General features: G+C 35.2%; 1 protein-coding gene across 7 annotated transcripts in view; it reads left to right on the top strand.

Moving 5' to 3' along the window:
* The window catches only part of MCU (mitochondrial calcium uniporter), a 153,356-nt gene that overhangs the window by 119,553 nt on the left and 7,787 nt on the right, over window positions 1-26,016 (top strand). For 4 of the 7 annotated variants that reach the window (XM_017613438.1, XM_017613453.1, XM_017613460.1 and 1 more), the window contains 3 exons: window positions 3,144-3,228; window positions 11,458-11,586; window positions 11,796-12,386. The exons of 1 other annotated variant lie outside the window; for it this stretch is intronic. In XM_017613438.1, coding sequence (XP_017468927.1) covers window positions 3,144-3,228; window positions 11,458-11,586; window positions 11,796-12,386 — 805 coding nt within the window. The remainder of the gene's footprint in view (window positions 1-3,143; window positions 3,229-11,457; window positions 11,587-11,795; window positions 12,387-26,016) is intronic. 2 more of the 7 variants (XM_017613447.1, XM_017613475.1) reach the window with 1 other exon arrangement.

Below are 26,016 nucleotides of genomic sequence, written 5' to 3'. Positions count from 1 at the left end.
TGAAATGTGCAAAAATAAACCAATAAATTGATGAAAGTTTAGTTCAACGCAGTAGACCATTGAAAACTCATTTGGTTCGGTTGTCAAGTTAAGCGAATAAATAATGAAAAAAAAGCTAGAAAAATTTGCATTTGGATTGTCATCGGCACCAAATGTGGCCAGAGCACAGACAAAGTTTTGTGCAGGCATGAACAATGAGAACGACAACCACAACGAAAACTTTGTGAGGAATCTGTAAGATACATAGGCTTTGCATTTGTGTGCTCGCCGGGATATTGTCTAGTTTTAGCTGGATAAACTGCTGATGCTTTTTGTACTGTTAGTTAATTTCATGCTAAATTCTGGGATGCTCAGGCACTTTGCTGCTAAAATGCGAGTGCACGTGCATACATATATATGTACTTAGGCCTGGATAATTAGTAGAGGACAAGCCGCAGTACAGCCGTCAGAACATTTATCTATGTTCTCATAAATACCTAAAATATGTAATAGATAGTTAAACTATAAGTCGGCTGAACGATTGATACTCCTCTGGGTTGAACAAAGACCTAAGAGTGTCTTAACCATACACTGTTCGAAGGAAATTTATGAGGTGAGATTCTGCATAGTTGGATCACTTCTGCGACAATTTTTTTTTTGCGAATAGCAATCATCACATCGTCCTTCTTCCCAACGCGTCAATCTTTACAAGGCTTAGATTCTAGACCACATAGGTAACTCTTAGTTTATACGCGTAACTGAAGAGTAATTAATGGTCCATATTAGTCATAAGCTAGCCTAACCTACACTTAACGGTGCTTAACAAAAGTAAAGCCCTTTTTGTTCGACATTAGGGTAGCGCAGACTTATACATATAATAAAGCTTAGTCTGATTGCCTAGCCTGTTTAAACTTCGCACGTCGCCAGATCGCCAATAGATATTATTTCATGGGGTAGAGGCGGCTATTAATCGTCGCACAGTGGTGCCAAATTGTAACTTACTATTCAAAATAGTCCAGAGTTTTACGTTTTCAACCGAGTTGATTAATTTTTGTTAAGATGGAAGTTTTTGAGATTTAGAGGAGATTTATCCAGCCAGATTTTTTGTTATATGTTTAAATTTTTTTAACGCAAAATGCAGGGGTTTTGAAGAAAATAGATTATGTTCCTTTTAATGAATGTTACATAATAAAAAAGTAGCTGAGCACAATTATAGGGCTCCCCGAAACTAAAAAAATCAGAAGAAAACATTGATCAAAATTAAACATTTTTTGCTGACGGTGCTAGGCATTTTCCTCCACATACTTAAAGTTTGCTCGAAATGTACGCTAAAATTTAATGGGCTATAAAACTGCATACCTAAATTTAAAAAAAAATTTATTTTGGTGAAATTTTTTTTGTAACATTTAATAATTTTTATTTTTTTTAATTATTTCATTTAGGGGAACCCTAAAATTGTGTTCAACTACTTTTTATTACGTAACGTTCATTAACAGTAATAGTATAATCCATTTACCTAAAAATTTCTAAAACCTCTGACCTTTGCACTAAAAAATTGTATTTATGTATATAAAAAATAAAAATTCGTAAATCTGGCTAGAAAAATCTGTTCTAAATCTCAAAAACTTTCGTTTAAAAATAAAAATTTATTAAATTAAATGAAAAAGTAAGATTCTGGAACAGAAACAGAAAATTCCACTTTGGCAGCATTGTGCGCCGCTGCTGACATGTTACTACCCCGTTACACCGTTTTTACTATTTTTTAGCCGCTGTAGTCGCCCATTGTGCTTAGTAATTTTGTAGTGCTTCAAGTTCGCTGAGCTGAAAGCACTGCCCAATCTTATAACTGCACCTAATTTCGTTCCGCGTTGGTTACTTCTAATTGTAGCTTCGCGAATAATACTTGAGAAAGAAAGCATCTAAAACGGGCATCGTGCCCGTTATGATCTGTATGATAAAAGTCATAATTTAGGCTTTAAACTTGGAATTATTTTTTCCCATAAAATTTAACCGTTATTTTATGAATTTTATTTATTCAATCAACAATAATCGTTAATTTTGGATTTTTATTTTCGGTCATATTGCAACCATTATTTTCAGATTAAATTTTTTTGACATAAAAGATTTTGTCCATTATAACCGTTCAAAGTGATCAAAAAAATCATAAATAATAGATTTCATATTTATGCCTAATATAGGTACAGCTAGTAAGAAAAATCTAAAGATATATTTTTTTTCATTATTACTGTTGCGTAAAAAAGTACTTAGGGTTTGCTGTAGATTTTCTTTAAAATCAAGTAATTTTTAGGCAAAAAACCAAATCGACTTCAATTCTCATATAAAAATTTAAGAGTACCGTTAATTTCTTTATGATCCAAAGGTCGGATCTAAACCAAATTAGTATGAGACCAAATCGGAGGTACCACCTTTGCTCTAACAAAAAACTACAGAAATCGGTTACCGTAGTCCAAAGTTATGAGAAATGATCTAAAAATAAAAATTTGAGTATTTAATGGTTATATTCGGTTTCTTATCTAAACGTCAATTCTTTGGCCAAAGACATCATAAACTTTAAATAAATCTTGTGTGTGTTACCATGGCGAAATACTTAGTCCCACAAAAAAATATGAAAAAATTTAATTCATTTGAACCTCTACTTTTACCTAGAAGAATTTTCCTAGAAAAAGTTTCATTTATTTTTTGTATGAAATATGTATATACATACCTTTTTCTATAAAGTAAATTTGCAACTTTTAAACAATGCATTGATGTGTTTACTTAGAAAGTCTAAGTGTTCACTTGTCTAAGTGTAATTTCCAACTCAATGAAAATCCTTTTCTCATGCCAAGTAATGAACTATTTTCTCCTAACTTCCTTGTTTTATTCAAAACTTCTAAGATTTCATTCACGTTCACCACTGTTTGTTAGCTGAGCAGGTGGCGCTTAGAAAACTTGAAATTAAATTAACAAAGTTTTTGCAGTGCACATTTACATACATACATATTATCTACATATGTATGCATGTACTTATGTATATTTAAATGCCTTGAGCCTTTGACAATTGGTTTTAGCAAAATCAAATGACATTTAATGATAAGAATCTTTGTAATCTGTTTTATTTCAATTTTGACTAACTTTTTATTTTTTCACTTATTTCTTTGCAGGTAAATAAAAGCTGCAACTCATCCAAATGTAAACTTGTATATCAACAAAAAGTCGCTTCTAAAATTATCTATAAAATGGTTGAAGGTAAAAGTGAAGAATAGAAAGTAATTTTTGTCTAATGCTTTAAATGTTCGTGTATATGTTGTGGCTGGTGTATTTAAACATTAACTGTCATGTCATCCTGATTGTGTAATAACTAAAGAAAACTCGAAATTCTTCAAAGGGAAATCTAAGAAAAAGTTGAAAAGAAAACAATAGAAGCTATGTAGTAGCTTAATTAGGTATACTTACGAAAATACATCTACAAAACTACATATTCTGTATGAGTAGTAGTGAGCACAATCACATATTTGCATACATTAATACTATGCAGACATTTTTATTACATGCATACATACATATGTATATGCAGATATAACTGTCGCTGGCAATAACATTTCTAGTCTTCCTTTGGTAACGGATGCCGCACATAGTAGAATAAATAAACGTGACTGCCATTTGTATTCATACATATGTACTTACACACGGTGGAGAGAATACAGAGGTGGTGCCGATGACGATACCGCTACTCGGCTCTCAGTGATTTTGACAGAATCAGCTGTTTTGGTGACGTCATAGTAGAGAAGACAGTAGTAGTGATGTGCTGATTCAATACTTTTAAGTACCCAATACTCTCGATACTCGGTACCGAAACATTTAGGTTTCGAATAAAAGCGCACATAGGCCAAAAATATGGAAAAAACGCCTAACAAAACCCGAATGTAAGAGCCAATAGAGATTTTTACTGATTCAAATGAAAGATGTATATATGTCGGTTCGATGCCATAATACAGAGAAACCCTTACTTGTTTGAAGCATTTTTGTTCCAGCTGAATCGTTGTAGGCCTGGGACAGATTCTGTAACCAGTTAACTACAATTTTCGAATCGGTATCGGTTTTGTCGACGTTTGATATCAAATATTTGTAAGTCAACAAGTGCGATATCGATCCGAAACTTGTCGCTAACTGGCTACAGAATCTCTCCCCTGAAAGGCTTCTTCATCCGTCAAAGTATTTTTCTTGAACCTTGGATCGACTAAGGTTAAAACTGATAAAATAATATTTTTCTGTGGCGATAAGTTCAAGTGTTTTAGCCGATATCATATAAATTAGTAATGAAAGTTTTTTCTAAACCTGAAATGCATATAATGGCGAGGGTTTAATGTAAATAATCGGTATCGGATACCGAAAAGGAAGTATAGGGTACCGAAATCTTTTTTAAGTATTGGGTACCGAGTATTGGGGACAATTCAGCACATCACTAGTCGCCCTCATTCTCGCCGCTCTCAGTTGTCAACTCTACGATGACGTCACGCTAAAATTACTCTCACGAATTCTGCTGCAATCGGCGCAATCTTGTATTCTATCACTCTTGGTACGTACATATGTAGTTAGCTGCACTGAGAAAATAGTTTAGTTACGTCAACTAAATATGTTTCTCTCAATACTTGGGGCATTATGAATATAAAACTTAGCAACTGCTTTTTCTTAAAATTTCAGACATTTTACTTAAAATTATTTGAATAAATCGAGTTTGGTAATCAATTCATTAATTGTTTACAGTCACCAATACTTGTGTTGAGAGAAATATATTTAACTACATTTTTCTCTGTGTACTTATATGCATACTCACTACGTATACATTTCCCATCTTACATATTTTCAAGTTTACATTGTTCAATGATTTTCTAGTCACATATGTACATATATATTGCGTCATTTGCGCATCAATCAATATCGTTGAAAACGATGACAAATTTCGGAAAGACTTAAATACATCTTTAAATTACATACATACGAAAGAATTGAATACTGTATGTAAATACATACATCTATGAACTCTGCCGTAATGGCTCCAATATTACCTAAAAATGGTAAATTTTTTTGAATCGGGCTCCTATCAACGCCAATTCAATATTTGAACTACTCCATTTTTCTCGTATCAATCTAAAATCAAATACGTTAGTGGAAGAACCGGTTTATTTAGGGTGTATCGAAATTCGATGTGAAATGGGCGCAAAGCCTTACGCGCCGTTAACTCAGCTATCTGCTGAACAGAGTAGCCGCCGAAATCGATGATATAATGGACCAAAAGTAGACAGATAGCCGATCACTAGGGTGATCCAAAATAACTTGCCTAACGAATTTATGGCCTTAAAGGGATATATTTACTGAGAAGAAAATTCTCCCATTTGGAAAAATTTTTACTCCAATTTTAAAAGGTGTCGGTGGGCTTTTGAAATTTTCCATATCGATGACATGTAAAAACAATTGTTTTCATTAAAATTGTTAAAACTATTGAACGGTTTGTGGCAAAATTTTGGCTTTGACATGTTCTTGTAGGGCATTAAATTCTATAAAAAATCACTCTAAATGTCTGATGCTTTAGACTCAAAAATGTATATACTTACGGGCCATGAAAGTCGAAAAAATCAGAAATATCCAGCTTTTGGGGCTTTATGGTTGAAAATATTCATGGTAAAAGAAAAAAACTTACACTAAAGTGATACAAAATGTGTAGAAAATTTTGATTATAAACCAAATTGGTTAGATAAGAGAGAGTTTTAATCCATTTATTTATTTTTTATTGAATTTTTAGACATTAATATTATTTTAAATTATTAATAAACTTCAATTTATTGCAATGTGGATATTGCTGGCGATGTTAGAGCACTACTTTCAAAATAAATTGCTTTTATTCTTCGTCCTGCGTCAAAGTTCGATTACAATTTTGTATCAACCCAATAAAAATCTACTTTTGGGTCTGCATTTTCGCAGCAGTCCGGAAAATTAAAAAAAATAGGCAGGTTCTGCAATTCACTTTCGAGTGACATTCAACCCTTGCGAATTTGAATTCAAAGCGAACTTGACTCAAATTCACTCGGAAGTGAATTGCAGAACCTGTCGGAATATTGCAATAGGTTCCGAATAGATCTACAAAAAAAAAAACGCAAAAGATCCCGCAAGGGCACGAAATAAAGCCAAAACTCAAGAGAAGTAAAATACGAGGTATATCTAAAACTTTTCTTGGTCCGTTAGCGCCCCTAAATTTATGTAAATATTGCAATTTACCTTTTTTGGAAACTCTACAAAACCCGAAGGTTATTGATTAGATATTCTGATCCAAAGAAATTTTGCTGTACAAAATAGCTTGTACATACATGTGTATGTATGTACATTAGACTGCATCACTCCCCTTACAAAAAAAAAAATCGGTACTCTTTTTCCATTGTAATTAAAAAACCTATTATATTTTAAGACATCCACCCAAATATTTCGGAAAAATGTTAAGATTTACGTGAGCTGGACCGATTTGAAAATACCTCCAAAAATTGAGCTTTTTATGAATAAAAAAAGTTTCTTAAAGATTTTTTTTTAATCCCCTCAAATGACAATACGGTCCAGCTCTTGCAAATCTTAATATTTTTCCGAAATAAATTTTGTTATCCCGGCGGAAAAAACCGCAATTTTTTTTTTGTTGATGCAGTCTAACNAATATGTACTTACGCACATAAATGAAATGTGCACTTTTGAAAAAATACATGCACATTTTTGTTTGAACGATGTAATATCAATATCTTTTATTCAAATAAGAAATAGTGACTATTCAATTAATTAAAACATTAAAAAGTTCTAAAATAGGCTTCCCCTCCATTAAGCGGACACCTCTCTTGGGCGGACAAAAAATGACTGACGGTGAGTGTCCGCCCAAGGGAGGTTTCACTGTACATATATGCAATGGATGTTTCTCTGACTGCCCTAAACAAATGATTGTCATTCACGCGCATTTAAATAGTTAACTTTACAACCCACTCCAACTGAGCATTAAAGAACACAAATGACACTAAGAAGCAATTATGTCAATTGCAACTAAATATTACCATCACAATCTGTTTTACTGCAGTTTGAAAATTCACACAAAGGGGCGAATAAAATAAAGCCAAACTTACCCTATTTGTGCTGAAAGCAAAATTCAAAGTGCTTACGCTTGTCACCCCATACATACATATACATATTGAAGACGCATATAAATGTTAGATTCAACAGATATAAATGTCGATTTCTTAAGTAACTTACTTAGAAGCCAAATTTATATGCGAATGCCAGCCAGTTTGCAGTAGAACAAATATCCTAAATATTTATGTGATTTGAACGTGCGGGTTAAAAAACCAGACTAGCATACGTAAATAAGTACATACATATGTATAGTGCAATATACTTGCATTTGTATTCTTATATGACTTTTGCGTGCTATGAATTTGTTTCTAACTAAAACTACAAATATTGAGCTTCTTGCAGAGAACTTAACTTAGACTCAGCTTTTGCTCAAGCTCAAAAATTTGTACTGAAATTCGAGTCGGAGCACAAGCTTACCTTCTATGCATGTTATCCATTAAGTGGATTTTCTGGCAGCAGTTTAGAGCAGCAAATGTTAATCATACGCCGTGGTGTAGCGTTTGTGAAAATTGCTCATACGCCATGGTCACCCGTTTTTCCACTTATACATAAGTAACAGAGGAGTGAAATCTCGCAGCCTTTACGGTGTACACTAAATATTTTTTTATTTCAAAATAAGAAAATAGGCGTATACTTTTTCGATATACAACAATCCTTGGGGGTGAGAGCTTTATAATTCCGACTCTACTGTTTTTGGACCATCCTAATGTATACAGATCGATTTGTGCATACGTAATGTGCTACAAAACTGCATACCGGAAATTTTCTGATTAAAAAGTTTGAAATTTTTTTTTGTCGGATTAATTTTTGTGACATTTGTGCAAGCGTTTAAACTAAGCTTTACATAATTTAAATTAAAATTACTATATATTGTTGCTTAATCTTTGACCATAGCTGTATGCATGATTTTCCCTTTTCTGGCCAAATTTTCAGTACGTACGAAAAACTGCACCTACTTATGTATCTGTCAGTTGTGTCACAGAATTTCGCTTTGCGCCATCATTTCACATACACACATACACACAATCCTACCAGCCATTTAACACATGTCAACTCGGTAAAAAAAAATGCACAAGTTCACTTTACTTACATGAACTTCTTGTGTGAATTTCAATAAATTCAATAAAGTGACTTGAACATGCAGAAAATTTTGCTTTTGAAAAATGTTGTAGTTTTATTTAACGCGAGAGAAATTTAAAGGCATTACTCTCACATATTCTAAAGAATTAAGTTATTGAACTAAAAACTTATTTCGTAAGGATCTTAGGTGCTTTTCGATAAAACTTGTTGATAAGCATACATACTTATAAATGAATGTAAAATAATTTATAGCGCAAATAACTATACTCCAATCATAACTTACGTAAATGCTACAGAGTATACTACCATAATTTAATATTCTTACACACAATTAATTAAGAGTCAAACTACTCACCGCTTGTCCTTGCGCGTTTGCGACGTTCGAAAATAGCCATTGCCCATTGTGCCGCCATAGCACAGGCTGTGACTCTGTCCTGAACCTATTTTGAATGTTGTTGAGAAATCAGCGCGTCACACTCGTACAAATAATTAATTAAGTTGTGTAGAACGTTGCTGAATAAAAGTGAAAATGAAAAATGAACAAAAACAAATTTAATTAAGCATTTTCTTTATTTTAAAGTGCTCGGTGTTGTATCCGTTTTACAATCAATTTCTTATAATTTCACCATACCACTTTTGTACCAATTTTTTCTTAGTCAAACAGCACAGAGCCCTCGCGTCGATTTGTTGCACACAAAAAGTCTTACTTGTGCAAACTATTCAACTTTTTTATTTTCCCTTAAAGCTTGACCTATTTAATTAAAAAATGTAAGTATTCAATGAGAAATTACTAGAAATAGTACTTTATCTATGCTCATGAAAAGTTTATATTAATGCACTTTTTCACATTTTCACGTAAGCACTCGGATTTTCTGTATTTTTGTCCCGAAGCCCAGAGTAGTAAATGTTGATCATACGCCATGGTGTTCACTTAAGGAAAGTTGCTCATACGACATGGCCAACCTTTTTCTAATTTACATACATGTTTTTGTTTGGATCATATCGAACGTTATAGAAGTTTAATAAATATATATTTTTGATCGTAAAATTCTTGTAAACTAAACTTCCCGAAATCTTAACTAAATTTTTAAGAGTATCGGAATTTTTTTCCGAATTGTGTAACGATTTCTTCAGAAAGAGAAAAAATTTCTCTACGATTTCTTAAAGAAAATTCTGAAATAATATGAAAAAATTCGCAGTTATATTTTCGAAATTTCGAACATGCAGTACATTTAATCTTACGAAATTTGGCAACAAATCGAAAAGGTGTAAAATTATTTTTTTTTTTTTTGTGAAATCTTTAAGATTTCTCTACTATTAGGAATACTCTGGAAGCAAAGTTTGCAGGAATCGTACTACTTTCATTTGGGAATTTGCTTAAACGACTCCTGTTGCTACTGCAATATGGCAGCAGAAAATCCAGAGCATCATAAACTTGGAGGAGCTATGGCTGCGTTCATGAACTGTATAACGCTCTTGAAACTACTGGGTTTTACTAAATCTTTAGGCCTGGACGAGCCCTTCTAATGTAATCTGAGGGCATAATAGTCCCAAGATCTCAGTGCTAGGGACACGATATCGAAATGAAATTATCGATGTTGTACTCATTAAAAAAATCGCTGTAAAAATATCGGATAACCATTAATATCTGAAGAAAAATACTCGATATTCCAAATAATATCGTTTTTAAAACTATCGAATGAAAACTATCGGCATCGAATTGCAAAAGTTTCGTTACGGTATCGTATCGTAAATCGTGTCCCTACTCAGTGCACATACTCTGCTGACATACCTAACTGACTGCCTTTACCTTGAAAGTTAACCTGAGGATCACAAAAACCGAAGGTACTCTGAAAGCAGAAAGTCTGGAAATGGTATTTTGTAAATCAGTTTCTAAACAATTAAAATCGGAAGGGCTTACTAGATTAATTTGCTAGTCTCGTTATGCAAAAATGCAGTTAAGTGGTGGTATCAATAAATTCTCCTCAATACTCTTGCATGAAGGTCGTGGGAATTCGTAATTATTTTGCTCTTAAGTGTTTTGATCGAATATTGTGGAATTGCACTAAAATACACATTTTTCTAGAATAGTGTGTTATATATATGTATATACATATATTAGGGTGATCCTTAAATGTAGGATGCAAATTTTTACAAAAGATTTCCAAAGCATCAACCCCTCCGTCAATGCTACTATAGTCGAAGATATCACATATAAATTTTGGTCCCGATTGGATACGGTTAAGGCGTGTCGCACAGGGGGCAAAGTTCAAATTCCTCTATGGGGACCCGAAAAATTAAAATTATTATTTTTTTCTCATCTAATACCCAAAATCGATACTACCAAAGTCGAAGATATCACATATAAATTTTGGTCCCAAAGAGCTAAAGTTCAGATTACCCTATGAAAACGTCTTAACCGACTGCAATCCGGACAAAAATTTATATGTGATATCTGTGACCGATTGAGGGGATGAGACTGAAAAAAATCCTTAATTTGATTTTTTAAGGATCAGCCTAATGTATATACATCTAAAAGCATTTTCGAACTGCAATCATTTAGTTAAAACTGCCGCTGCGCTAACCGTCGAATGTAGTAGGTAACAGCATTGCTAGGAATCATCTGTCGCATTTTAAAGTGCTCGCATTCAGGCGAGTCTAAAGCGAGGCCTAACCGCCGCTTAGCCATCATAAGAAATGCCGTGTCTAATCATTTCTTTTTGTTAACAAATTATTGCAAAACTGCTTGTATTTGTCTGCTCAGTATATTATATTAGTATTTGCATATTTCTATGTTTGCTTATAACAAATTAATTTTTAAATGTAGGCTTTAGATTAACCCTAATTTATGGCTCCCTAAAATTTGCACTCTTATTTGTTTACAATTTTGTATAAACCCAACGCACTACGCATTCAATCTATCTCGTTAACATTTATTTCTAAGTTTAAAGCATTTCAACTACCTAATTTCATTAATTTCATTCAATTCCTATCAACAGCGCTTAATTTTCCAATCCCCGCTAATAAGCTTCTGGCTTTGGTGTCACCCATTTAATTTGCACTCCTTCCCAATAAACGAAAAAAAACTCCTGCACATCAATAATTGTACAGCGTAGACTTGCTATTTCGCACCCCTTTAATATACTTAGTTACATTTTTCTTTTAATTTCCCCACTACTTTGAAAATTTGTTTTCTCTTTTTTCTTTCTTTTTCTTCTTTTTTGACTCCATTCAAAGGCAAAACTAAAACAGTTAATGAAAATGCGGGCCCGACCGCCAAAGAGAGCAGCCTTTTATCGAAAAGCATGCAAGCGCATAATTTAAATACAAATCAATTGCTTAAAGCAGATGAAAATCGCTCAAAAGGTACGATGATTTAGCTGCAGCCCCAGCTACCCCAGCTGTTCACAGCCCATCTCGCTGTCATTGCCCATCACTAAAGCGTTAATCATTTTAATTTTCGTTTCTTTTACATATATATTTTCAATTACACTTTTGCATAATGAAACCACACAACCATCCATGCGCATTACATACCTACTCATACTCGCTACGATATGCTTCTTTCGCTGAAGAGGGCGGCGATCTTACACAATTGAAAATTTCACAGTTGCGCGCTGAACTACGCGCGCATGGTTTGAGTCCCGTTGGCAAAAAGGATGTGTTGGTGCAGCGCTTGCAAAGTTATTTACAGCTGAACGCAGCAAAGTCCATCACTCAAATACCAGTGGAAGTGCAAGATGAGCAAGCGAATGCAGACACATTGGAGGAGAAAGCAAGCAGAAGCGAAAAAGCAGTTAGTGAAGAAAAAGCATACGCTAAGAAAGAGGAAAATTCACACGAGGAATCAACACAAATTGAGATAATTCAGGAAAAACTCTCACAAATCGAGCCTGAAATAGAAAAGTCAATTCCCACACCGCCGGACGAGTCTTCTTTGGATAAACTGAATATTCGCGCCGCGAATCCCCACTCTCATTTCGAAAAGAGCAGCGAGAAAACAGAAAGTTCTTCAACTTCTTTTTCCAACCTCGAAGCAGTGGGTATCGTTTCAGCTGCCGCCGGTAAAAATGATGGCAACGACGATAGTCCTGATGATGACGAAATATTTCAAAAGCATTCCTCTGCAAAGCACAATGTGGAAATGGAGGGAAAGCAACCCAAGGGTATGTATCGTCGCTAGTCTCTTAAGAAGCGAAAAAAAATGATAGCATCATTCTACAAAAGTTACGTTTAAGAATAATTTGCAAACGAACTAACGACCAAGTGTAATTTAAGTATAGATTTACAGTACAAACAAACAAACTTCGTTCGGGAAAAAATTAAAGGGAAAAAAGCGGTTGCCATCCGTAATCGACCGATAAGTTTAGCGAATTAAAATGCAGCGGCTCTGCTGGCTTGGCCATTGGAGTTCGAATGGACTCCGACGCTCCAGCTCTGTAAGTATGTATTCAGTTCGTTACCCGCTGTTGGTAGCAGATGAAGAGGGAGGGAGGGAGGTTCTAAGCTCCGAATTATATTTTCTACATAAGCTAGGTGGAGACGGTCGATATTTGTCCCTTACTACAGGTAATGTCTTTCAGAATTTAAAGCAAGCTACTGTTTAACGTCCAAAGTAGTAAAGTAGGCAGCAAAGATCTCAACTGCCCAATTTATTTCATAAAAGGAATTTGTAAAAATCCTAAAGAGAGCCTTTTCTGTAATTGCTTTTATATCTCAGCACATCAGGAGAGTTAGGAGTATGAAAAACTCACCAATTCACCACTCACCAACTCACCTCGGTGTCAGCTTGTCTCACCGTCTAGGGAATGATGCGAGCATCTTGAAAGCTGAAGTCTTTGAAGCTTGTTAAGTTCTAGAAAAAAATATTGGTAGAATAAATAAAGCAACAATTTATTCTGAGAACCAAGCGGCGTTGTTAATAGTAGCATTACCGGAGACCAAATTCGTGCTTTTCCAGAAGTGCAAAACGGCCAAGGAACTCTGGCCTAAATGGCACGCCCATATAATAGAACTTGCCGCTGCTGTTAACTAGAAGGTAGCGAAGAAAGTGTTCACTCGTAGATGATATCAGCAAATTCATCAAGGTATCCAGATGGATTGACCGAGAAAGCTAGATATATGTATGTATATAGGTATTCAATGCGCTAATTGTATCGAAGTAAGTTGCTATGAAGCACTGCAACCAACCAACCACCAAGGACGTTTTAGATTAGATCTAAGTTTTCAATTCAGTGATGAAAGCAAAATCCGCTGAGCAAGCCGAATTAAGGCCCATCTTCGAACAGTCCCTGGATAGTGACCTGACACAGGCAAACAGCAGATCAGTCGGGTAAGGGATTATTCAGCATCAAACTTGGTATACTAAATGGTTATCATTGAGTCGTGGTATCCTGTTACATTACCGCTCGCCCGATATTCTTGACACCAAACGCTTTCATTTCGAAATAATTTAAAAACGAAAGAAGTAGTTTACCGCGCGATTTTGGCTATAAATTTAAGCAAGGCGCCGTTGATTTATTTACATATTTTAAATATTTTATATAAGCCTTTACGAGAGCTCTTTTTTTTGGTGGTGTCAAATATAAATGGAGCGGTCTAAGTAAACTAACAAACCGCTACCTACCACCCAAAACCACCTTGACCAAATATCGCTTCCCACACGCGACGCAAGGCACTTCAAATGATAATAACGGCAGCAGTGAATCCACCAATAAGGAAGCCGTGTCTTGATATGAGTAAAGCTCACAGTCACCTAAGTCAGTAGCTGTTTTCTGTCACTCATTTAATTTGATTAATGTCGAACGACATCGCAATTGTTCATATGAAGTGCAAACATCTAACGTACACACACACACACAAGAGCAAAGTGAGATTAAAAACATACACATATGTATAAGTGTGTATCAGTGATCGGACTTCTACCACATTGTGTTAGATCTGTCAATTTTTTGAGCATCTACCACATCTACCACACAAGGTCTGAAATCTACCACATATTCGCGTTTTTGAGTAGTTTTATTTTTGCTCGACATTTTCTTAATTTTAAGAGCAAAAATTGTCCAACACTTGTGAACACTAACAACAGGCATAATGGGAGGATAAAATAAACCGTAAAATAGTAAACTTTCTCAATATTCATTTTTCGACAGGAATCGTGGTTTTATTAAAAATAATTAATAGCGAAAATGTTAAATGTGCATCTAGAGTTTGTTTACTTTTACTTGAGAATTGTCAAAATAGGCAAATCCCAAGTAGCGGTTTCTGGAACGTGCCACATTTATTCGCTAAATCGTGATGTGATAAAAAGTAAAACCTGACAGTACTCCGCAAGGTTGCAGAAATCTTTCAAAATATGTTCGAAAAATACCTTGATATGGAAGGAACTGCTTTACACTGTTAAGGAAAAAAATTGCTAAAACTCAACGCAATTTTTAGCTACTTCAATCTTGCACTTTATTATACTAAAATTATTTTTTTTTAGATTAATTTTTGTACAAAGTTCGATCCAAAACCTGAGATCCACCACATTTTTTTTGAAATCTACCACATTTTTTCCCGATTCTACCACAAAATTTAATTTAATTTAATTTAATTTAAGTCCGATCACTGGAGTGTATGTATGAATGTGTCAAATGTATGCGCCTTGCATCCATAATTAACGAGCTTCATTTGTGCACGCAGATATGCAAAGGGGTGAGCACGCACTTGAAATCTCACAAGCGTGTGGCATGCCACCGCACGCTAGATTATTTACAAATATGTGTATTAGTGCATACGTATATGCATGTATGTATGTACATACCCTGCAAAAAATGGGACTAATCCGGGATGACTCTGGGAGCAATCGCAAAGGAGCATGCGACTAATACCACTTTTGATCTCTTTATATGGAATGAACTGATCGCTTTTGTTCGAGCATGTCCTATGAAGAGACTAATTGTTCACCTTTATACCCGAACGGGTATAAAAAGCGACTAGTCCCTTTTAAAAAATAAAAATAAAAATTTGCGCCAGCTGAGATTCGAACCGGGGTGCTCAGTTTTGTTAGGCGAATACTCTCTCTGTGTGCCAATGCCGCACATGAAGTTTCATTGACTAAGTGCGTACATATCATTAAATCGTTAATAGTACCCATTAGAGATGAGTGGGGGTATAATTGATCTCCAATTATACCCATAAGGGATTAGTCGTGACTAATTGACCTCCATTAGTACCCGTATGAGACTAGTTGGGACTAATTAATGCCCAATTGTACCCGATTGAGAGTAATCTCGGAATACTCTCTTTAGAGATTAGTCGCACAATTTTTTGCAGGGTATGAATGCAATCACATATGACCGTATGTATACTCGTACAAATATATTAGGATCAGTGTTGCCGCGGCGTTCAGAAGAAATGTATCACCAAAATCCCCTAAACCAGATCAAAAGTATCATGAAAAAAAATTTAAGTATCAAACTATCAATTTTCAATAAACTTCTAATTCTTAAATTAAAATGGTAGTTTGAATCTTTAATTGAGATCGTTGACAGTTTTTATTAATATTTTTTGGTTTTTATATAAAATAAAGAGTGAAAATAAAGCTTTTATACTCGGTAACAGTTGAAATCCATTGCATACTTAACTAAAATCACATATCAAATTGATGTTTAACACTGTAAACACATAAAAGTAATTTTTACAATACTTACTGGATTACTCTAGATGAAATTCTTAAGGCAGTGTTACACGATTAGTACATTTGTACATTTTGGAAGTTACAGAGTAGTGTTGTTTGGAAATTCTTTTATTGAGCTGAACTCAAATTTCTAAAGAACACCACTCTGTGACTGCCAAAATGTACAAATTTGTACAAATGTACCAATCGTGTGACACTGCCTTTAGCCCAGTACCGCAACCGACAGCTTCAAAAAGGAAAGGAACGACAATATTAGCCTGTTCCCGCATTCCATGATTTAGTGAGAAATCGTTCGCAGAATATATGATAAATGTGTGAAAGGAAACGACTTCGGGCTACTTCGGACTAAATCCTGGAGTACGGGAACAGGCTAGTTGTCTGTAGCCAACAGTGATGCCATATGCAGATTAAAGGTGGTATGTTCAATGAAAGGAAACAAACTCATAAGTTGGGAAGAGTTATCCTCAAATTGTGAATTAAAATGTATCACAATTTATACTAAGCTAAAAATAAAAGTATATTTTAAAAATTCGAGGAAAAACGAGAACACTGATGAGAATGCATTAACAAAAAAACAAAATGATTTTCAAATTTACGTATCGGTCCAGCTGATTTGAGAATGCACACCGCGAAAATTTTCATTATTTTAATTGCGTTGCTAATATTTGTAATTTTCTATTTTTGCAGACCATTTGAGATTAAACTTTTTTATCATCTGAGCTAATTTTTTTGAAAAAATATTTTTAAAAACTAGTTTTATTTATAAGAAAAAAAATTATTTTTGGGAGTACGTATTTCCATATAGGTCCAGCTCACGTAAATCTTAATAATTTTCCGAAATATTTTGGCGAAAGTCTTAAAATATGATATTTTTTATATTTCCGATGGAAAAACAGTGGCGAGTTATTTTTTTTTTTAAGAAGTGATGCACCCTAATATGTATGTATATACATATGTAAGTATTTATGTGTTGTGTGTAGGCATGAGTGTCCGAAAATGATTAAAATTAGTAGCCAGCCGAAGTATGGAGGAGCAGCAAAAGGTTTATGTGGACACGAGCATAAAAAACTACGACACTAATCATATATGCACTTGAAATAAGTTTACATTTTAAAAACTTTAAAACACCATATAAAGCTTAAAATAATTACGAAGTTTTTAAGATTTTCCCTTCCTGGAAAATCAAAGCAAATTTTTTGAAAAGTTTTGCAATCTATCCTTATTTAAGTAGCCATAACTTTTATTTCACTTAGCTGCTTGAAAAAAAATTTCTCTAAAAGTCCTTTTATTTCTCAGTACTGCAAACACAAATAAATGTCTTAAAGCCTTTTCATCTCACTCCAAACAAGGTTGCAAACAAAGCCCATAAAATAACAGGCAAATGGCGAAAAGACGTTCGAAGCAGGCTGTGACCCAAAAATTCTTATTTAGAGAGATTCATATGAGCAGCAATTGCATTTGGCTGAGTTTTTTTATTTTGTTTATATTTTATGGTAGATTTTTTGTTGCAACATTACACTAAAAATTGCAAACTATCGCCTTGAAGAACTAGTAGTTCAGCAGTTCGATGGCACACATTCGGCAATTGCCCTCAAACTGGTGCCAAAAAGAAGCATGGAGGATCGATTTCGATGAAATGAATTAAAGCCGAATACACTTTCATACATAACCACCTCCCTCTGGCATTAATACTTTTCTCTTTTTAGTCTGGGTTAGTAGCTACTACGTTTGAATCGGAATCTGAAATTAATTGTAAAGGTGCAATCTTCTCCCTAAGATAGTTAGCGAGCGGATTTGGTTGGCTTTACTCGCGATGAAAATTCGAAACGGCAGAATGTGTATGTAATAAAAAAGCGCTATACTTTCAAAGTCTGACTACACCTTTAGTTTTGAACCGTAGATGTCTCACATTAAATTACATTATACATATATGTATTTACAAAATACATGGATTGAACATTTTTGCTAAAGTTTAATCGGAGACTAGTTCCCGCTCAAATGGTACTATTTTTGCGCTAATTCAAAAATGAAAGCAATTTATTGCGGTAGATTTTACCTAAGTAAATGCCATGGTAGTTATTGGCATGGATGCGCCACACATGGGCAATTTTGAAACTTAAACATAACAAGCCGAAAAAAAAATAAAAAGCTAATAAGCGGAGCCAAATAAGCAGCCAAGCTACTAAAACATTTTCTCATCTCAGTGGGTTAACTTTGCCAACCAGTCAGTCAGCCAGTCAGTCAGCCAGTCAGCCAGCCGCCGTTCGGTATCCAAAGGGATTTTTTTTACGAATTTCTAATACGAGTGCAGCCACACTTAACCGAGCATCACTACACGCAGCCATACATACATACATACGTACATTACACAAATGTTGTTATTGCACCCCACGCGTCATTGCTGATGGATGTTGGCTCTGCTGGTTGATGTTGACGATGCTGCGGCGGTGTACGACTACTGTTGTGATGTTTAGGGGCAACTCAATTTGCGTGTGTTTTGTTATTGTTAGTACTTTTGGGTTGTGGTTGCTGTAAAACTAAAGGAAAAACTGTAAATCAGAAACGAAAACTCGTATAAACCGAACCCAGCGAATTGAGGTCGCATTTGTAAAATTTAGTGTGAAATGTAAGTGGATTTAAGTCGACAGGGGACTTTTAAAGTTGTAAGCACTTTCAAATGTCAAGTTTTTTTTTAATGTCAAGAATTTTTACCACACCTGTTTTTTAATCGTTTGTTATAGTCGATGGGAAGGTTAGGTTAGGGTAGAGTGGCTGCCCGTGGGCTGGAAAAGCCCGTTGTGATACCACTGGCCGAAGCCATTTGTTTCTTTCCCTCCCTTAGTAATTGAACCACCGAGTGCGTTTTATATAGCACAAAAACGAGAACGTTCGCCAAGTTCAAATCGGCTAAACAATCTAGAAAGTACTTGTTGAAGAATTGGTTGCGCATGTTGGCCAGGGCGGTACAATGGCAGAGATAGTGTTCGATGGTTTCCACCTCCTCTTCGTCTCTGCAACTGCGACAGAAATCGTTGGTGGGGTATCCTAACCTTTTGCCGTGTGTGCCCATCAGGCAGCGTCCGGTGATTACCCCGACTGCTAATCTGAGAGTGAAGCGGTCCGGCCGGGTGAGAGCTATGGATCGCTTTACATCAATCTTTGGCCAAATTTTCCTGGTAGTAAATATGGCAGGTGGTTTCCACAGCCCACCTTATATCTACCTCCTCAACGAGTTTCGTCTTTAGTCTGTGTTTGCAGAAGGTTAGAGGTATGCCCGCATTCCGACCAGAATTGACTACAGATATTTCCGTCCCTCTCCTTGCCAGCTCGTCGGCTGGGCAGTTGCCAGAGATGTCCCTATGTCCAGGGACCCATACAACAGTCAAGGAGCATTTTAATGCCAGCAGGTTGAGAGTCTTGCTGCATTCGATGGCTACTGAGGACGTTGCTTCGTTAGAATTGAGGGATTTGATAGTAGCTTGACTGTGAGCATAGATAGAAATAGGCCGTCCTGGAGGGGTGGAGGTTATAAGCCACTTAGCCGCCTCCATTATGGCGTTTAATTCCGCTTGAAAAACGTTACAATGGTCCGCTAAGCGAAAACTGAGATTTAGCGCGAGTTTTTTAGAGTAGATCCCATAGAAAAGGATATATATATAGTTTCAGACCCCATCAGCCAACAGTAGAATAACGATAACACATGCCGACTTTTAGTTGAACTTTTAGTAAATAAGTTGAGTTGAGGCTACGGTTGTCCATGAAAACTTTTGAAATGCGAAAAACTCGACATGTTTGCCATATTTAAACGCATTTCTGGTAAATCTGCATCTTCAAATTTTTAATAGGATGGCAGGACTTCTCCCAAAGACATCGAAAAAATGAATTAATGGAAAAAGTACAGTGGCTTTGTAGGGCTGCATAACGATGTGTTTTCCAGTAGAATAATTTGTGAATATCCTGAAAATTTGCAATTGTAGGAGATTTTTTTATTGGTCTGACAGGGCGTATGAGGAACATTAAATTATTAAATGCAACTTTTGTAACAAATTCTTTTCCTCCTTTTAAAAAAACGCCTTTCATAATATTATATAATAATATATATAATAAGCAAAATAAAGTGTTTGACATGTCCTCTTGGGTTGATAAATATAATGGTTGTAATTCCTTACGACATGAAAAAAATTTAACTAAACATAATTTCCAAATCGTACTGAATTACAGCCATTAAAACAGCCCGAAGGAACACGTAAAATAATAAGGCATATGATTCGGTTTATGTAAGGAATTTTTTAGAAAAAAGAGTTTGATATAAAAGTTTAATTCAATAATTTAGTGTTTACCAGGGCATATCGTCAGAGCAATTAAAATTGTTTTACAATTGCAAACTTACACAAATTATTCTTTATTGTCATTATTATTATTATATGTTGTTGCTGAATTAAGGAAATTTAAAAAATGTCCTTTGAAATTCTTATCCTTTTTTTGTCGCATTTGCTTCCATATAACGCATAAACACAATTTATTTTTATATGAAAGAAACCCGCAACACCTTCGGCGAAAAAAAATTCTAAAAAATCAACGGTGATTTTTAGCCACTTGAAATTTGCACATTGTTAGACTAAAATTGAATAGTCTATAAAACTGTGTACTCAATAAAATGCTAGCACTTCTGACAAAAAATTTTGAAATTTAAGTAGAAAATTCGTTTCATATAGGTACATTACACGCACAAAAAATCAATATTTTCGCGAAACTAAGTAAAATTGCGTTTTCAGATTTTCTTATTGACGTTTTTTAAAAGGACTTTGAAAAAATTATTTAAAAAATTCAGTGCAATATAGAATAGCAATATGGGTATCAAATGAAAAATACAATTTTGTAGTAATTTTTGGTACGTAAGGACGAATAGGTATTGAAAATGTTCTTTTAAAATTTATCTATATTGAAAATTTACAAAATTTATTTTTGAAAAAATTATATTTTAAGAATTAATGCACACGACCACAGCCTAGAATTTCGCTGACTTCATTAACTTAAAAAAAAAATGTAAATTAATTAAAGTGGCATTTACACTTTTCCGCGCTACTGATGATAGCAGCACTGAAAGTTGTGTAAAAGACGTACCCCAAGCCCCCAGTCGATGATGACGGAATCGATGCTCCACCACCTGACTATGACGAGGAAAGAATGGCAATTTCGCGGCTGAAAAACAGCAAATCTACTGCAGATGACGGCCTGCCAGCCGGGATATTCAAATACGGCATCGAGGAGTTGATAAGGCGTATTCATCAACTCTTATGCAAAATATTGTGAGCTCTGCCTATACCACAAGAAAGGCGACCCTGCCTTACGCGTCAACTACTGCGGGATCAGGCTTCTAAACATAGGTTATAAGGTCTTATCGAGCGTATTGTGTGAAAGACTGAAGCCCACTGTCAAGGAACTGCTCGAGCCTTATCAGTGTGACTTTAGACCTGGTAAATCCACCATATACCAGGTATTCACCTTACGCCAAGCATGGAAAAGGCCCGGGAGAATAGGATCGACACATACCAACTATTTGTCAATTTCAAAGCCTCTTTCGACAGCATCAAAAGAAGTTGTCTTTATGCAGCGATGTCTAAATTTAGTATCTACCCGAAACTGATACGTCTGTATAAAATGTCGTTGAGGCAATGCCACGAGCTCTATCAGAATTGGGAAGGACGTCTCCGAGCCGTTCGCCACCAAACGGGAATTCGGTCAAGGTGATTCCCTTTCATGTTATTTCTTCAATCTGTTGTTGGAGAATATCATAAGAGCCGCAGAACTGAACCGCTCAGGCACAATACTTTATAAGAGCGTACAATTGCTGGCGTATGCCGACGCCATCGGTATTATCAGTAAAAACAAGGTCTAGGGTCCGTTCTGCCTTCTCGGGATTAGATAGAGAAGCACAGCAAACTGAAGCATCTCCTGTCATCACATAAACACCAGTAATAATCTCAGCCTTCAAATCCAACGGAGAGGCACTCTTGCCAACAAGTGCTACTTTGAACTGAGTAGGCAATTGAGAAGTAAGTCACTCATCATGCCTGTGCTGGTGTATGGCGTGGAGGCATAAATAAAGACAACATCCGATTAGGCGGATCTTGGAGTTTTCGAGAGAAAGATTCTGCGGAAGATTTACGGCGAATACCGCAGCGAATAGTGCAGCAACTTAGAATGCAGAGGCTACGCTGGCTTGGTCATGTCGTACAAATGAACAGAAACGCTCCAGCTCTAAAAGTAAGCAACGTTGGTCGAGATGCTGGTAACTAAGGAAAAGGAAGGCCCCCGCTGCGTTGGAAAGGCCAGATGTACTTGGCTTAAGTTGGCATTTCCAATTGGCATCAGTCAGAAGAGAAATGACTTAGGCGGCTATAGCGTTTAGTGCTAACCTCTAACGAGTCGAGTCAGATCATGTAATGAACTTATTTTATTAATGCAGTATATTTTTCAAGTGAAAATTGCAAACACAAACCAACCAAAATAAAATAAAATTAAATAGAATGCAGCAGAGTTGAATCCACTGCGACCACAAACTTTAAAACTGTGCAACGTACTCAAATATATGTATTCCCATATCACCATTACAAGGTATTTTCAAATATATATATATACGTGTGTATGTGTCAACCAGCAGCAGCCTTATTTAGATAGACTTCTTGTTTTATAACATTAAAAGTTAAAATGAAACTTTTCAGTCACGACCAAACTTCAATTCCTTTCACAGAGGTTATTGTCACAGGGGCTATTTGTCTACCATTTCACTCTTGAACAATTGACACATCACTGACATTGCAAGAACAACAAGCAAATTTCTCAAATGGTTAATCAAACACATTTCCGTTTTAATCCCTTTTGGGTCATGTAAGCACGCAAAGGTTAGTAGGTATGGGTGTATGTATGTAAGTTCCCGACGTTTTCACGTGTGGACGAAGTAAACAGAATCAAGCGTGTAAATAATTTTGGTATTCTCGGCATGTGGGCGAGAGGCTAGCGGTGGGTGACTAGCGTGGCAGGTTGGACGTATGTCTGCCACTGGGCTACGCTGCTCCTGCGAATGAACTTTGTGTGTGTTGTTTCATGATGTTTGTTTTTTTTTTGTTGTTTATATGATCGGACGAGTGAATAAACATTGATTTACATAATCCGATTGGAGTCGCCATCAATCTCACTTTGACATTGGCACTTGTCACTACACTAAAATTTTTTTTTTTACACGCAAAAGTTGATGCATCATAAATTGAGAAATTTGTTTGCATATTAAAGAATTTCGAATAACAATTTAAACGTGATATTGTTTTCCTTTTTTTGTTGCGGGGTTGCAGTAACTGGGCTGTACTTAAACTGTGCCACTTTTTTAATTCACTTTGCACATTATTTTTTTTTTTTTTTTGTGTACTAACTCAGCTGAATACAACACACCGTTTTATCGACCGTGGACTGAGACGATCCGTCGGGAACGTCTGTAAACGCGAAAATCTGAAAGTTAACTGATTTTTTAAACCCATCAATAAACGCCGAACAGAAAAAAAAAATATAGCTGCAAGTACAAGTACAAGTGGCTCACTGCAGTAGTCATAATCATGAAATGCTTACTGAAAATCCCAAAAAATCAAAGTGCATGAAAATAATAATCAGTAGTGGGGTGGTATGTATGTAGGTGTGTAGTGGCGGCAGTGGCGCAGGCGTGCAGACGGCAATGACGGCCAACAACCGCAACCAACCGACAAGACAGCAAAGCAAGAAGCGGCCAAATAGCACCACTTACCCACATATCTCTATACATATGTATGTATGTATGTATGTAATTAACTGCCTATGTAGTACTAGCGCGCGCACCAGTTATGACGCCAAAGAAGCGCCAATGACTGAATGTACGACTAAAGACTACATACGGGTAGGAGGTAGTACTCGCATAATGAATCATCATAATGAAGTTGCTCTAGCAATTGCAGTTAAGTAAATGGAGTAAAGTAATAGGTAATGTTGGCGTTAATGAATCCAATGAGAGTCAAGTGCGCCGCTGCCGCTGCGATTAACTCAACCGTTAAAGAAATTTTGATTTAAAAAGAAAATTAATACTAAATAATACTGCACACGAGTTTGGTGTGAAAATAAATACATATCCATAGCTGCTAGCGAAAAATGTGTACGAAATTCGTTTTGTACTTCATACAAACATACATATTTGTGTTGATGCAGACAGCCACCTCCTGCTGCTGCTGCTATTGCAACCAATAACAAGTTCTTCGGGCACGTTTACATACATAAATATGTACATGTGTATGTATGTGTATATCTGGTGGGCAAACAGAATTTTTAATTTTAGCAAACACCTTAAAATTTTGTAAATATTAAAAAAATGCTATCACAGAAAATATTGAAACCCAAAAAACAAAAAACAAAATGCGCAAAATAAAATGAAAATAGCAACGATGAAGATTTTTATAAATAATTTTGGTGTTTAATAATTGCAACAACACAAAAAATGTATGCTCAGTAGGTTGCTCGCGGTTTTTGCATGCAACAGTACTATGTACGTAATGAGTACATGCCAATGTACATATTTATCTATTTACATACATACATACATATGTGTGCAAATTACCTGCACTCATCCATACACACGGTTAACATATGTATGTACTCTTCTGCACTGCAAGTGTTAAAAACAACTGCTAATTTATTTCGCTTATTAAGCTTCATAAACACACTTGAACTCGGCGAAATATGTCTGCATTTGTGTTTTTATTTCAACTTCTTAACCCTTGTGCGAAACCTTAGATACAGCTGTACCTATGTATAACCAACTTTGAACGTTGAAAGAAAGTTGTTTTATCATTTGAGTATCCTAAAACATTTTTTTTTTGTAATGTACAATGACGAACAAAAGTATGGGCACAGAGAAATTTTCGCAATACATGCAAAGTTTTTTATTCTAATTTTTTGTCGATCATTTTTTATCAAAATATAGTTCATACTACACCAAAAAAAACATAAAAATAAAATCTCTAAATTTCGTGAACAACTTTGGAAAATTCAATAAATTTGTGTACGAATTTGCAACTTTCTATTTAGATTTTTTGGAAAAATTCTAACAAGGTTGCAGTTTTCAAGTTTTCGCAAAAGGTTTAAATGTAAATTTTTAATATAAACTTTTTTTTGTTAAATAAGTAAGTCCTTTCACAAGTGCTTACCACAATTATACATCACCCACATATTGACAAATTTTGAGTATTATTTTTTATTATTTAATTTTAATTCTTTTTTTATAAAAAAATTGTTTATTCCTTAACAAAAACCGTGCAATATTTGAACAAAAAAATTAACAAACTTTCATAAAAATTTCAAACTTTTTCATGGGATTTTTTAGAAGATTATGAGTATGCAGTTTTTTAGCCCATTCAATTTATTAAGGTAAAGAAAATATTTGAAGTGGCCTTATTTGTAGGACTTACTGTAAATTTTTGGCAATTTTATTATTTTGTTTGTTTATGGTGTCGATCATTCTCTCCATATAAAAAAAAAAAATCGTCTTGTGGGGCTACACGGTCAACAATGGCCATTGAGACCACAATAACTTCTGCAGGAGCTGCTACGACGAAGAATAATCTGATTCAACAGTTTACTTTGCAATTGCCCTGCACAGTGTAGGAAAGACAAAGTATTCTTGATGCAGAATTTTTAGGCAACCTGTATAAGCCCACCTGGAAGTTTAGAATAACGCGGTTGCTAAGATATGTACGTCCCACGAACTGCTTTCAAGCTAAGTAGGTGTTCTGGATCCATGCGGTATCACATAGAAACCTTCATCGGATCTAGTTGGGCTGGCTTTCCTCTAAGCTCAGCAGCTACATCAACCTTACTCTAACCCAAGTGATAACACAAGGTATTTTTGCGATGACCAAAATATCAAATCTTTATAGTCGGAGGAACACTAATCAAATCTTATATCTAGCGAATGATGTCTTGAATAAAAAGCCTCATTATTTTGCCTTAATAAATGATAGCCCCGCTTACAGAAATTGCAGGTATTAGAAACCATGTTCGGCCGTAAAAGTTAACTTTGGCTTTAGTATGGCTACGGC

Source organism: Rhagoletis zephyria, unplaced genomic scaffold, assembly GCF_001687245.7.
Source record: "Rhagoletis zephyria isolate East Lansing unplaced genomic scaffold, Rhagoletis_zephyria_1.1 Rzeph_scaffold_00017, whole genome shotgun sequence".
Taxonomy (NCBI): domain Eukaryota; kingdom Metazoa; phylum Arthropoda; class Insecta; order Diptera; family Tephritidae; genus Rhagoletis; species Rhagoletis zephyria.
Note: the sequence above shows the minus strand (reverse complement) of the source record. Positions and strands in the feature narration are given on the sequence as shown.